General features: G+C 41.7%; 1 protein-coding gene across 1 annotated transcript; it reads left to right on the top strand.

Moving 5' to 3' along the window:
* The first annotated feature begins 200 nt into the window (after window positions 1-200).
* On the top strand, window positions 201-14,341 carry whamm (WASP homolog associated with actin, golgi membranes and microtubules). Its single transcript, XM_088640776.1, has 10 exons — window positions 201-878; window positions 3,126-3,299; window positions 4,161-4,311; window positions 5,163-5,332; window positions 6,809-6,974; window positions 7,562-7,752; window positions 9,801-9,887; window positions 9,974-10,069; window positions 10,371-10,791; window positions 12,120-14,341. Exons 1-10 carry the CDS (start codon window positions 300-302, stop codon window positions 12,419-12,421), a joined length of 2,337 nt encoding a protein of 778 aa, XP_088496902.1. The 5' UTR covers window positions 201-299; the 3' UTR covers window positions 12,422-14,341.
* Window positions 14,342-14,951: the final 610 nt, after the last annotated feature.

Genomic DNA, 14,951 nt, shown 5'->3' with positions numbered 1-14,951 from the left:
TATATGGCATCACAAAGATAAGGGAAGATATAAAAATAAAAATACTTGTATTTAGACTAAAGGCATTTCTGGTAAGTATATCCCATGCTACTTCGAAAACGCATAAAGCTCAACTTTAAATGAAGCCCTCTCAGATGAAGAGCAAGCTTTCATCCATGCGCCATTCCTGAGCACGTGACGGGTGAGTCAGGTGCTCAAAGATGACAACTGGGCAATGACGTAGTACAAATGGCGGAACGCGTAAACAACAGCGCTTGGTCTCCGGAAAAAGACGTCTCTGGGCCAAATGCAGCGTCTCGATGAGCTGGAAGATCATGGACTACGAACGTTTGGACAGCCTGGACGGCTGGGTAGCCATCAAGAGCAACGTCTTTGAAGAAAACGAGACTTTTAAGCTGGGCTTCATCGTCCAGTGGAATGTAATCGAGTGCAAGTTCGCCGTCACCTGTCACAACCGGACCCTGCAGAGGCAGAGGCGCAGGGAAGAGCAGGCTCCGGCGGACACGCAGACCAGCTGGGCCGGCCTCTTTTCGGTCAGCGATCTTAGAAATGTCCATCGGCAGCTGACGGGGGTCAGCGACGTGCTGGGGGCCTTTTTCCCCGACTTGTCGGCCTTTGAGGTGGGGAATCTATGGGACCTTCTGTTCCTGGGCAGGCCGTCTGGCTTGGAGGAGCCCGACATGGACCTGGACTGGCCCTGCCGCCAGCTGGAGAGATACTTCAGCACCGCCGTCGACATCTGCGGCCGCAAGATCGTGCTGGACTGCCTGTTCGCGCAGGACTGCCGGGACGTTGAGGAGTACTTCGAAAACCTCCACGAGTTTAAAAAGAAGAGCATGGAGGACCAGGTGGTCAGGGCGCGAGAGCAGCTTAGAAAGGTGAGTCTCGTCGATGCTTTGTCAGCCTGCTGTGTGTCCCACCTCGAGCTGTCCGTCCCAAAGCAACATCTCTTTTAGCGTTTTGTCTACTGCTGCTGGAATATGACATTTCAAATTGATAATAGAACTAAAAAAACTAATATCTAGTGAGGTCTGGGTACAAAAACTGACAGTGTGAAGAAGATAACAGTTAACAGTCAGTTGGCTGTGGAGCGGTACAGGTTTCCCTCCTGTCTTTCAGAACCTTCCAACACAAAACCAGGCTACAGTTTTTGAAAGCCTTTAAGTGTTTGTGCTTGTCTTGTGATATACAGTACAGTTTGGATCTTTTGACGAAGTTAGCACTGCAGTGACAGAAGCTGGTGCGCTGGTTCATATAGAAACTGAAAGGGAAAACGTGTTGTGCCTGAAGTGATACAAGAAGCAAACTTTCCCTTTGCACAATCCTTTAGAGTGAATCACATTCCTGCTGCAGTAGGTCTTTGACATTTTCTATTGCAAATGAAGACAGTCATCCTCCAGATGTTTTCCTATATGGCACTGCTTTTCATGTCTGGAATAAAGTTGATGTAGTCAGTCTCTCAGATTAGGAAAGACCCTCTGGCTTTTTCATTTTCAGTGCTGCTCCAGGGGTGCTTTATAAATGGCTGACCCTGCGCTCTGACCCCAAGCTTCTCTCCCTGCCTGTGTGTCTCATGGAGAGCAAGCTGGGGTATGCGAAAAGGCAAATTCCTAATGTAAGAAATTGTATATGGAAATAAAGTGATCTTATCTTATCAATAATCATTTGAAGATTAGATACTGAAGCTTTGGTCTTAGGAAGTCAATATATCCTAGTGACCACTCTCACTACCTCACCTGTTCCTGGTGCTGCTTCATTAAAGCTCATTATTTGACCCATGCAAGATTGCAGGGTGCTTACTTACTTTTGGAAATGTGGTGCTGATTAAGACTGTGAAAGTGGCGTACATACCTGTATATCAAGGGCAGAGAAGAACCATGGGCCTGAAATTGGTTTCAGGGCAGTCTTGTGCCATCCCAGGTGGTAATGTAGCCTGTAAGCCTACAGTTATTCACTCTGCATGTGCCGTGTTTTCATCTGCTCCCTTTTTCTTACACTAGTCAAGCAGGGGAGATTGGATTTGTTCTTTCTTGAAAAGTTGAATGCTGGGATCTGTATGATAGAAGGCAAGGATCACCAGCCTTTGTTCTGAAGAGCCTCAGTCCAGTTAGTTTTACTTGGAAAGACCAGAAAGTTTGATCAGATAAATGATCTGTCCAATTAAAGAATGTAGAACTTTGTGGGGCTGATGTGTACGAAGATCATGGGCCCATGTGATCTCTAAATGACCATTTCTAAAAATGGCTTCTTAATTGATCACAGCAAAATTATTCTAAGCCTTTTAAATCGGAAAATACTAATTTAAAAAATCTCTATGTACTGGGGTTGGAGACTTGGTATTAGGAATATAATATTGTAAATAACATTTGCAGTGTTTCACAAAGACTGCATAGCATTATATAATTGAATAAGACTTCTCTCTTGATGCAGTGTTGGATATATAAGGAACCTAAACTTGTTTGTGTAACTTGAACAAGAACAGAAATTACTGTTTGAGGCTGGAACTCAACATAGCAGTAGGACAGAATTCCTTAATTGCACTGTTCTTGCACAAATCTGTAGTTACGTCTTTGGTTCCTTGTTATTGCTTTAATTAATTTAGCAATGTTTGTTTATTTATCCGTTTTTACAAATAATAGCCCTTCATAAATGCTCACATGGGCATAAATGAACATTAGTTATGTAGACCAGGGGTTTCCAACCTTTTTACTAGAGAGCCCCATTCCAGTTAATCTTATAGGGCCACAATAATCACCCTTTTTAACAAAACAATGAACACACTTTATTTCAGTTACTTAAGTTACTGTTTAGTTAAGCATATATCAATTGTTCAAATAAGGGAACTGTGGTCCTTTATAGCTCAAGAGTATGCAGATTTTTGTTCCAAATGATCTCTGAAGTACTCAATCTAACAAATCACTTGATTAATTGACCCAGGTCCTGAGATACTGGATCCCCAGGGCCAGAGTTGGTGAAGCCTGATGTAGACTGGCAGATATTCAAGCATCCAGTACTGTAATTGTAAGAAAGCAACCAAAGCCCATGGTGATTAGATTGGTCACAAGATCTACAAGTAGCAGTTAAATGAATCCAGTTATAAAAAAAAAATATATATTTTCTTTCAGATACTCCAACAACATAAAGCTGCGGACAAGATGGTTCTCCTGTTAAAGATTTATGAAGAAGAGGATGAGGCTTACAAGGAATTAGTTACCGTGGCAACACAGTTGTATCAGTACCTGCTCCAGCCCTTCCGTGACATGAGGGAGCTGGCTATGTTGTGTAAAATGGAGATCATGGTACGGTCATGCTTAAATCTCGTTAAAGACCAGCAGAATTGTATTAGTGAAGCAGAATTTAAAACCTCGGTGGAGGTTTATGTGCTTAATTATCTGATGTATGTGCTACATAATGTCTCTTTTACCTTAAAAACTGATCTTAACTGTAGCTGCTCCACTAGGTGTCAATGTAAAATAGGATGAATGATAGATTAGAAGAAACCTGTCTTTTCTGAATTATGTATTTATGTGATTGGCATTTACATTATTTGTACTGTAGATCTCAGACCAAAAAAGCTGAATTTAATAATGGGTTCAAATATCCACGCTTATCTTCAAGGCCTTGAGATATTAAATTTGTATGTTAATTTATAATCCAACAGAAAAAGATGTGTATTACAAGTGCTTTAAATATTAAAACAGTAGTAGTCCTCTATGTGGAAAGAATGTGAATTTAAGAGAATAAGGCTACTGTAATCTCTTGATGCAATCATGTGATTCAGTAAATACCAGGTCATCCTGACAGAGAAGACATATCGAGCATACAAGAGAGACTGACATCGCTGTCAGCCTCCAGTTAATGGCGTGTTTCTGTGCCACATAAACACATCGGTGAAAAGAATTAAATCTAAATATTTTACTTAACAGATGTTTTCTGACAGGCCAGTGGAGTTTGAGCTTTGCTTAACTTGAGTTCATTATTAATGCTGTCACATACTTACGCGGAGCAGAGCAGATACTTCATAGTTACTTCTCAGTGTGAGCACTGATTTCACCCAGCACTGTGCTTTTTTGGACAAAAGCGTGCAGTGCATTTGTGGATGAATTGTTGCAAAGTAAAAGAATGGTTTGGATGTCTTACTTTGGGCTTTTCGTTTTCAGAAATCCCTGGAATTCGAGGATTTGGGTCCTAAAAGAATAGAGGCCCTGGAGAAGGAGGCGGAAGAGTGGAGGAAGAGAGCTCAAGATGCTGTGTCTTCCATTCAGGACATCACTGTGAACTACTTTGTAGAAACATCAAAGGCTCTGGCAGGTAGTTCAGTGGGGTTTGTGTCCCTCACTCTGCGTAGAGAGTAGAGCTCTGCGTACATCAGCTTGGTAAAACGTCAATATTGTTCTTATTGCCAAAAGCAATGTAGAGAGTGTAGAAAATCAAATTGTGTCAGATTCCATTTTTTAGCCCGGGGACCTGACAACAGAACTTCTGCGTGGCTAATCTGTTTTAGCTTATGGTGTAAATGTGTGCAGGAGTCACAGATTGTTGGTCCTTTTAACCGTCAAAGCTTTTGTTTCTCGGGTGCAAATTCTACGGGCAACCCACAGACCTTGATGCAGAATGCAGGGCGGTCTGTGACATCGGGTTTTAGAATTCAGAACAAATGAAATTACTGATGCATTCCCTTCTGCCCCCTGGAATGCAGAGCTGGCTGTCTGAAAATTAGCTGCTGGTTGATCACATCTGCTGATCAGTGCAATCAAACTGATTTTCAATAGTGTTCCACACTCTTGACTGGCAGGAATCAGCCTCTGTTAATCAACCACAGAAGTGGGTGCTAGGAGCTCTGAAAATAGAATAAAAGTATCAAAATGGAGGATGTGTTCATTATATACAGTATAAGATACAACGTAAACGCAAATTAATAGAGTATCAGAAGAAGAGGACATCTTTATTTATGACCTATACCATTTGCAGAGATTAAGATCATCAATCTGTCCCTCCAGTGGGGTGGTGTAAAATGTATTCTAAGTCTTAAAGTCTTATCAGAGCTTCCTTCTTGTGATGTGCATTAGGTCTGGCAGGAGTGGATTCCTTGTAGAGAAGTTCGATGTTACAGTGGTTTTCTCTGTGCTAACCTGCAGGAGCATCTTTCTCTGTGTTTGCAGGGATGCTGAAGCAGATGGAGGAGGACAGACAGAGGTTTGGCCCTGCCGCGTGGGCCTCGGCCTCTCCCAGGCTGGAGAAGCTCAAGTTCATGCAGGCCAAAGAGATGCTGCAGCACATGAGAGCAAAGGAAATGTGCTTGAACCGCAAGAAGGAGGACATCAGGAAAAGTGTAAGGAGTCCCATACAGCCAGTGTGCAGATTATTCCCGAACCGTGTGCTTGAATCCAAAGGACAGGGGCTGGATGGCTGGTGGAGGTGGCTTGCGCAGTCTGAGACACTGCAGAATGAGTCAGACGTTCAAGGGGTTTTTGGTTCAAGTCCCCCTGGTAATGAATTGCCAGGCTTTTTTGAGATGCTCACCAAAAAAAATGTGTTCTTGGCAAAAAACTCGCCTGCTGTGATGTGTGTCATGTGTTCCAGAATGACTCAGCTGATGCCTGCTAGGGTCAAGCTCAGCTCCTGGGCTGTGTAGCCTGACAGCGGGCATTACAGGGCTGAGATCACATTGTAGGAGCTGGGTATCTCCATCTCCAGATATAATTGGGAGCAGTTTAATAAAAACCCTTGAATTTTTAAAATTTTGGGTAGCTACCACATCCTCCCCTCTACTCTAATGCATTTATATATTTCTTATTTTTAAGATTTCATACTTCTTATTAAATAAGACTGTGTTCATTTGAAATGCTCAGTGGATTTGGGGTGACTGGCAAAAAATGATTTGCATCATATTGACAATCTTAGTATCTCTGTATCTTCTGAGTATTTCACTTTGATGCTTAATGGAGGTATTGTATCGCTTCCAGTCAAACCAATTTTCTGTTTTTCAGTGTGCCCTTTCCATTTCTTCTTGTTTAATGCCCTAATTTTAGCAAGAACGCTATTGACCAGTTTGCACCCACCCACACGCCTACACATTCTGGGAAACCGCTTGATTTCGTAGGTAGAGCTGACGTATTGCTTCCATTTTTCTCTGTCATTGGAGTTTATTGTTCTTAAGCTGGCGTGCCTGTTTCAATCTGCTGGAAACAGGATTCCAGGTTATATAAACACTTCAGTTGCATGTTAGGCTGCATTTTGATTCCTACAGTAGTATTGAAGTTAATTAATTCCCAGAATTATTGGAAGAAATATTGGCCGTGGTCATTACTAAGCCACTTTTATATGATAAAACAGTTTGTGTGAATGCTTTTTTTTGTGAGGTAGACTTTTTCCTTTGCAAATTTAAGAAAAGAAGCCACTTTTGCCCATAGTTCCTGTTGTAGAAAATATCTAGTTTTGTGTTGTATACTCTTAAGCTGTTGGCTGTTGTTCTTTATGGTGAATTACAAGAAATGTCTAGAATCTTAAAACAGTGTATGTCAGAAAATCATTCAGAGGGGTGTGAATAGATTAGACTCTTTAGGCAAACAGATTTTGGAGATTGATCTGTATCAGCATCACAGTGATTGGGCAAGTCATTTAATTGCTCTTGCTCTTGTTCAGAAAAAGCAGAGGCCAGCTGTTAAACTAAATACCATTAACTGACAAATCTCTAACTACAATGAGCCGCACAAAGGATGTAGGAAAGAAATCTCCCGGTTGCACTTTTCGAGAGCGGGTTTCCAGACAGCGGCTGTGTTTCTCTGAGAGGTGTTTGCTCTTGCAGGTGGAAAGCCTTGCTGATCAAAGGGACAGCGTGGAATCCGTCGATGAATTAGAGATGCAGTATTATGAAGCTCAGCTGGAATTATACGACGTGAAGTTTGAAATTCTGAAGAACGAGGAGCTGCTGTTGCTAGCTCAGATAGACACAGTACGAAGACAGATTAAAGGTATTAACACTGCAATGTGTATTAAACTGTGTTTATACTGCAGCATCTTATGTAAAGAACTGCAATTGCTGGCTGCAGCCATGCTTTATGATAAGCTTTTCTACCCGCTTAAATTAATTCCTTAATATAGTTCTGTGCGTGCTGAATATCCAGAGTTGGTTGTATTTAATCGGACTAGAGATGCTGTGGGTTTACTGTTCTGAGATAAGAAGGTTGTGTGTGTGCACATTTAAAAAAAAATGTGTTCATTTTAAGCAGTGCACTGTGGTGATGGGCTCTGTCAGAAAAGCAAAATGTAATGTACAAACGTTTTTTTATCCAAAAGGACAGATGTCAGTCTAATGCATTTTACAAACCTGCACACTTTTAAAAAACTTTATTACACCTTTATATCTTCTTTGGGTGCTGTGTATTTTTCTGTTGAGTTTTCTATATTTGCAAACTCATCTTATTCACACGATACTCCTAATTGCGGTTTCTGAGACTGCACATGTATTTGGGGCTTGTGCTGGAACAATGCATTGGCAGTTTGAAATATGAAGCATGTGTGCTGTCTGTCTGGGCCCTCTGTGCTGGCCTGGGCGCAGAGCTGAAGGAGGAGGTGGTGTACTACGACACCTGTGAGAACGAGGAGGAGCTGCACCAGGCAGAGCAGGCCGGGAGGAGCCCGAGGGACGCCAGCTCTCCGCACCTGAGGGACCTGCAGCGCCGGCTGCAGCGCCTGGAGAGCAAGAGAGGCGGCATCTGCTCCAGGAGGGCCTATCTGCGCAACAAGAAGGTACCGAGCGCCCGCGGTCTTTTTGCTAAACACCCACACCAGCCAGTCAAACGTCCTCCTTACCTGGATATTACCAGTGTACCTTTGATTTAGAAGATCTTTATTTTTGTTTTGTTGCTGAACGTGTCATAGTCTTCTGGGCTAGCCCTGTCTGTAGTCCTTAGTATCTTATATACTTAAATCAACTCAAGAACATTGTTTCAATTTTTATGAATTGGTATTGCAATTGCAATGCTATGATCTCTATGTTCCATTCAGATTCTGAGGTGAGGTAATCCTAGTTATGGGGATATGAATAATATCACTCATTGTCTTAAGTAAGACTGGAAAAATACAGTCTGGCCTTGTCAATTTATTCGTTTTTAACCATCCTAGGCCCTTTAGAATGTAAGTTTCAGTTAACAATGACCCAATACTGCTGGAGCTCATACCCAGTTGACATCTTCTACTTCCATCATCTTATACTTCATGGTCAGCATATACATCAAGACCAAGTAGGCTACTGTATATGGGCTGAATGGTCTTCTCTCAAATCGAACCATTTGATTTTATATTGTAAAAATCTACTTGGAATGTTCATACTATATATTTTATAATCTTTTATTATTAATTCCCTATTATATAGCAGGTTCTTGCTCATACTTGTTTTTAGTATTGTTCAGTTGTGCCAAAAAAAGCTTTGTATGTTTTTTTTTGCATCTGTTGGAATATTCTTTACTGTCTTGCCTTTTGGGAATTCTTAAATTGGTCTTTAGCTGTGCCTGTAGCTCAGTCTGCTCTTTATCAGTTTTGGGACTTTTTACATGGCTTATGGAGTCCTCTTGAAATCTTTAGTTTTTTCCTTAACTTAATCTGTATGTTAACAATTTGCACGTCATTGTTTAAAGCGTACATTTTTTTAAAATATTTAACATTGTTTATGGAGTCTGTCTTCTGTAATCCATCTGTTTCCAGTTCATTGTTAGCTTTGCATTATTATGGTTTGCTTTTTTAATGTTTTAAACTCTCATTTTAAGGACCTAATATATACATCGCAATATATCATATCATGGTCTCAATTGACTGTGCTCCTTTTACAGCTACTCCCTTAATTATATCCTGGTATTAGAACATTTCCCTCACTGGTGTCTTTAGAATGGTAGACAAGCAATGCTTAACCATTTCAACCTCATAAATATTAGCTGCTGTGTTCCTTATCACAATATCCCAATTTATGTGTGGAGAGTTGAAGCCACCCATTAATATCACCTTTTCTATATGTTTCCCAGTCTCATCTTCTGGTGAGCTGTTTTCACCCATGCCTGCATCAGGTGATTTTTGCGTACATTTTGAGACCTCAGAATTTCTGTTTCCATTTTAATCCACATGGATTCTAACTTACTTGTACCTTCTTGTTTCAGTTCTATATTTTTCAGTTTTTTTTTCTGTATAGTCCCCATCTTCAACTGTTCTTTTCTACCTGTCTCACTGAAGAAATCTGGACCCATTCATTTTAGATTTACCCTCATTATCCTCACTTACCCATGTTTCTTTTACTCTTACAATGTTACGATGTTTGGTATTAATGAAGTGCATTCCTTATTCTAGCATTGCAATATAAGCATTTTAGAGTGGATGAGTTATGTTTTTTTTGTTATCCACAGTTTGATTTTAAATACCGGTGATGAAACATCTCTGTACACTAAATCTTTTTATTGCTGTAGCAGAGTCAGACTTTACACTGGGCTCTTTACAAAACTACGAAGGTCTGGAATTTAAGAATAGGGGTATTATCTTCATCTCCAGATCAGTATAGACTCAGCGCTCTGCTTCTGCACTACAGGTGAAAAGGAGTTATTGATCCACTGTTTACTGGAATTGTGATGCTACCATAAAGACGTTTTGCGTCTTTGCAAGATTGCGGTATTTTTAGAGTTATCATCGTCTTGTAAAGTGTGTGATCTGCTGTTTTCCTCATGCCAACTTGGTAGAAAAACAGGTGCTTGGAAAGAGGCGATCAGCTGTAACTCCAGGGCTCACTTTCATTGTCAGCTGGTTCTCGTTTGCAGGACCAGTGCATGGAGGCACACGAGTTGAAGCACAAGCAGGCACAGGAGAATGAAACACGGTTCCTGCAGCACCACAGCATTCACTTGGTGAGCAGGGTGATAGCCATCCCCAGATACTGCATTGAAGCCCTGGAACAAAGCCCCAAATGAAGTGATGGTCCTTTGTATTGCAGAAAAGAGAGAAGAAGAGGGAAGAGGATCAGAAGAAGAAGGAATGGGTGGATAAGGAGCGAGAGAGGACACTGACAAGGCTGAAGACCTTCCGAGAGGTGAGCGTTGCTGACCCTAGCTACCGAGCACCTTCTCTGGCTTCCTTAGACTATTTTTCCTACGTTTTAGATTTTCACGATGAAGGCTTATGTGGACCTGAACATTTTAGATTTTTAATGCTATATGAGAAATGTTCAACCAAAGCATTTAACTGCTAGTACAAACAACTGATCATTGCTATGTTATTAAGATAAGAACCATATTTTTTTAATGTTCCCGGTACGCTAGCATTCCAATTAATCAGGAGATAGAATTCAAATATGTTGGTTAAAAATAGTTTAAACTCTCCTTTTTTTCCAGAAAAGACAGGGGCAGTTTGTGTTAAAAACGCATCATCCCCAGGCTGCTGTTCGAAACGCACCTCCGTCAGACCTTTCTCAGCCAATGTCCATCCTCAGCCTAACGCCAGTTGCTGAAGATAATAAAGCTGTGTCCACGAGGAAGTCTGCCCAGCCGTCGAAGAAAAAGAACCAGAGGAAACAGAACGACATCGCAGTTCACATCTTCCTTCCACAGAGATCTGAAGGAGTGGCTCCAGATGAGGCCGCTCCCGTGTCCCCACCCCCACCCCCGCCCCCTCCAGCCCCTCCCCCTCCCCCTCCCCCTCCCCTGCCTGCCCCACCCTCCACTGACCCAGAACTGCTTGACCAGCCCATGCCACTCCGCTGCGAGAAAGAGGGCACAGCATTTGGCATGAAAAACACCCTGAAGCAGAATATAGGTAACCATTTATTTTTCTTAATGCACAGAATACTGCTACTTTATTTTAATACAGCTGCTCCCTTCCAGTTCAGCCTCACCATTTTAAAGGGGCAAAAGAAAGACTGTTTAAGGCACAGAAAGTAAATGATAAATATGGACACATAGTAGCATGGGGGTTAAATTTAGTAACTGTTCACCAATGAAACGAATCAATTTAAAAAACTCAGTTATTGGTGGGCAATGTTAAGGCAGCATATCCAGAATTAGTCTGTAAGAAAATTCTTCAGCTATTCAGAATTAGACTGGCTTTTCACATGGCACCATGACCTCACAGTAGGGTTACTCTCTTGGACCAAAAGCTTATAAACCACGAGGGATTAAAAGGGTAAATTTTTACACATTGTAATTTCCACCTGTGTTGTTGGCCCTGGGAAGATGTTTAGCTTCAGAAATATCTGATGGGCTGTCTGAGTCTAGTTGAAATGTTAATCCATAATTACCTGTTCTTCATAATACATCTGCTGTTTTAATATTTGTGGTTACCGGTTAAGGTAATGTGAATGGAAACAATTTCCTACTCGTATTACATACATTTTATTTAATTTGTTCACACAGGTTTGCCTATGTGTGGTTGAACCCATTGGGAATACCTTTGCATTAAAATAGCTGTGCTTAGATTCCCCCAATTAATTCATTTAATTACACTGTAGCATTTGCATTGAACTTATCTTGCCAAAGGATTTCAAAGGACTACCTACAGGAAGGGACAAACTGCTTCCACCACTGAAGTGACACGCAATAGCCATTCAGTGCCAGCAGCCCCACTGCACAGCAGATCAGGAGGAGGGAGAATCAGTTTCATCAGGGGAATTAAGGGGGAAATGTAGGAAGATCAGACTGGAATTCAGTCTGGACACAGGGGTTCACACCCTGGCTTTTCCAAACAGGAGACTTTAGAATAAAACAGGAAAATAATGTATCTTTATATATCCTCCTATTTTTATAGGTATCCAAACATTTTAGAGCTTGTTTTCTACTGGAGACAGCAATGATGTCCTTGTATTCCATTGTGCTCCCTCTGCTTCAGTAGTGCTGGAACAGTGGAAGGTTCCCATCGCTCTGGGCAGTCTTGGGGTTTAATGATCTCTTCCATGCAGCACAGTGAAGGATCGCTCATGGAAGAATGAGGTCGCGGCTTCAGTGGGCAATGTGAAAGCGTGTGGCGTGATGGCCACTGGTCTCCTGCGATAGCGGAGTCTGTCACCCAGTTTTAAATTCTTCATCTAAGGGACTTTTAAAGAAAAAAAGCTCATGAACCTGCACGCTTTTATTCCCCCCCCGCTGCAGGGTCCATGGACGAAGTGCTGGCCTCCTTGCAGAGAGGGCAAAGCCTCCTGCGGAAGGTGGAGGCGTCTGCCCGCCCCCAGACTAAAGGAGCAGACAACGTCAGAGACAGCATCCTGTCGGCCATCAGGCAGGGGGTGAAGCTGAAGAAAGTGCAACAGGCGCCCGAGACCGAGGGCAGCAGGGACACGGCTTCCGACCTGGAGCGTAGTATCAAGGCTGCTATGCAGAGAATGAAGAAAGTGTCCTCTGAGTCTGACAGTGAGGAGCAAGGGGATGGACAGTCAGGAGACTGGGACTGCTAGGCCCTTTGCTGCCTCCTCAATGTCATTTCAGGGGGCTCCCAGTATAGGGTTTTTTGGCTTAAAAGTACTGAAAGGCATTCATCCTTAATTGGCTTTTTAAAGGGTGTGTTTGCTTTCGATATCTTTTAAAGATTGATACTGAATGGGAGGTCTTTTCCTTTCTGATGTCCTGCCTGGTAGCCTTGCTGCCTTCCCAGCTCATAGATCTTAGGTTTAGATTTCAGACTGGGGCACCTTCTGTGAAGAATTTGCACGTTCTCCCAGTGTTTGCTTGGGTTTCCTCCATTTGCTCCACTTTCCTCCCACCTTCCAAAGACAAGCCTTTTAGGCATTGGTGTAATTAAATTGCCCCTGCTTGGTTGTGTCTTCCATTTAATTAATGTCCCATTCAGGACATTATCCTGCTTTGCCCTTCTGTTTCTGGGATGGATGTCCTGACAGTACGATGCAGAAAATAGAGTAGGTCATACTGCACACCCTGATTGCACTTTACTCCTCTTCATGTGGATGCAGTTAACAAAAGCGGAACGGATCTGCAGGAGTAAAAACCTGATACAGGGGCTGAAGCATGTTAGATTTTCTGCGGCTCGCTCCAGACATTCTTTCGCTGCTGTTCCCACTGGGGAACAGAATCTCTCTTGCAGTTTCCTGTGCGGAACCACATCACATGGTTTGGACTTTATACAAAGGTGTTTACTGTATTCTTGCACGTCAGTCTCTGAAAATATCAGCACATCCAATGAAATGTGGCAGCCAAGTGGTCTTTGGAATGGTGTCCTTGGTCTCAGTTCATTGAGCTTAATGAGGAAGAGGAGTGACAGCAGTTTATCAAGGTTGAAGAGTCATTTGGATTAATCATCAATCCTGCCTTTGAATTAGTCATCATTTTGTCTTGTGTTATTTGCAGAAAGGACTCTTTACTCAGACACTTTTATGCTGCATCTAATTATTTAAACAGAATTGTAAAAAAAGTTTGTTGATTAACAATATAATTTTATGAAACTTCACTAGAAAGCAAAAAAAAAACTTTGCACTGATTATTCATCTTTCTTGTATTAAAATAAGTGGAGTTTCCAGCCTTTTCAGGTTCAGTTCCTTTAGCAGTGTGATGTGTCAGCACTAACCCGAAAAGTGCCTTTAGGATTGTGTTTTTTGAATCATTCTCATCAAGTTTATTACTGTGGATATGTTGGTATTTGTTTTGAATGTGTGCAAATGTAGTCTCTAGGATGGCTACAGCTGTAGGGCAGACACTCTAAGCCCTGTCATCTGTTCCTGCCGTTCATTGGAAAGGAAGATGAAATCCATATGTCTTTCTAGTTAATGTCGCTGAACTGTCTCTGCACCCTGAGCAGGTGTTCTCAAGAGCACTGCCATCTAGTGGTTGCAGAAAGACGCTTTTCTCTTTTAGAGATATGACCTCAGAAGGGGAGCACATGCTCTTTAAGGATTATATCCTTCATTTTGTTCATCTGTGTTTTCAGTTTCACCAAGGCTGTGCTGTAAACCTATGTGACAATACCAGTTTGGTCAGTTCAGTTATATTCTTCCCTTCATATTTAGAATTTCAGTATGTTAAATGATTCTTCACTCCAAATGTGTAAGGAGTGGATTGTTTCATTTAAAAGGTGTGTCTAAAAGTTTTTTTGTATAGAAAAAAGTGGACCTTCTTAATTAAAACATTTAATAGGATTAAGGAAAACAGTATAATGGCGCAGGCTAGTTCTTGCGCCATTTGAACCCGATTCTGTATAATGACTATCTTCTCAGGCAGACAGAGGAAACAGTTGTTATGTTCAAAGATATTAAATATATTTTTAATTTTTGTAGCGCCTATTGTAAAAAGACGTGTTTGGTATTGGAAGTTAATTTAGCGAGTATTGTAGATGCTGCCAAGACAGTTGCCAAGGGAAGTGGATTTTTTTTTAAAAAGTATGGAATTCATAGCATAATGTATGAGTTGTCATGAGGATGAGTAAAACGGTCTTTGCCAAATCAAAAGCTGGTGAGATACTGGCAGTGCTTGTACAGCGCAATAAACATATAACTGTGCTCTGATTTTGTGTTTTCAGCACCTTTTCTGCCACAAATATCTAGATGCTGAACATGAACAAGAAATCATGATGGACATATCTGGGGAATATTTAGATCTTAAGTTTTCCTCTTCCTTCCCTGACCTCTGAACGTGCTGGGGCGTTCCGGCATGTGAGATTCAAGTAGGAGCAAGGCTATTATCTTGTACATCATAGTTGTAGAACAAGAGAATATAATTTCCTGAACGCAAGATAAACTTGACCCAAGAATTGCAATAGGCTGGTGTTGCACGTTTAGTCTTTCGGACCCGCCAGTCCCTGTCCCAGAGGGTCAACAGCAGAATTTTTATTTGGGCATCAGACATCGCTCCAGCAAAAGCTCTCTAGCTGCAGCGCAGTGTGGAACATGGTAAACGTGGCAACATGGACAAGATGCATTGTATCACCTACATCAACATTTTTTCAGTTGACAGATGCATTTATTCATGACACAAGTG

Source organism: Lepisosteus platostomus, chromosome 7 (assembly GCF_059453375.1).
Source record: "Lepisosteus platostomus isolate fLepPlt1 chromosome 7, fLepPlt1.hap1, whole genome shotgun sequence".
NCBI classification, from domain to species: domain Eukaryota; kingdom Metazoa; phylum Chordata; class Actinopteri; order Semionotiformes; family Lepisosteidae; genus Lepisosteus; species Lepisosteus platostomus.
The sequence above is the reverse complement of the archived record's forward strand: the minus strand, read 5'-3'. Positions and strand labels throughout refer to the sequence as shown.

What these genes read in the sequence shown, in the direction of transcription:
- whamm (XM_088640776.1), top strand. Translation starts at nt 300, where the DNA reads ATGAGCTGGAAGATCATGGACTACGAACGTTTGGACAGCCTGGACGGC. An exon ending in TGTGTAAAATGGAGATCATG is followed by an intron (nt 3,300 to 4,160) that starts GTACGGTCATGC and finishes TTTCGTTTTCAG; the next exon opens with AAATCCCTGGAATTCGAGGA. An exon ending in CACCCTGAAGCAGAATATAG is followed by an intron (nt 10,792 to 12,119) that starts GTAACCATTTAT and finishes CCCCCGCTGCAG; the next exon opens with GGTCCATGGACGAAGTGCTG.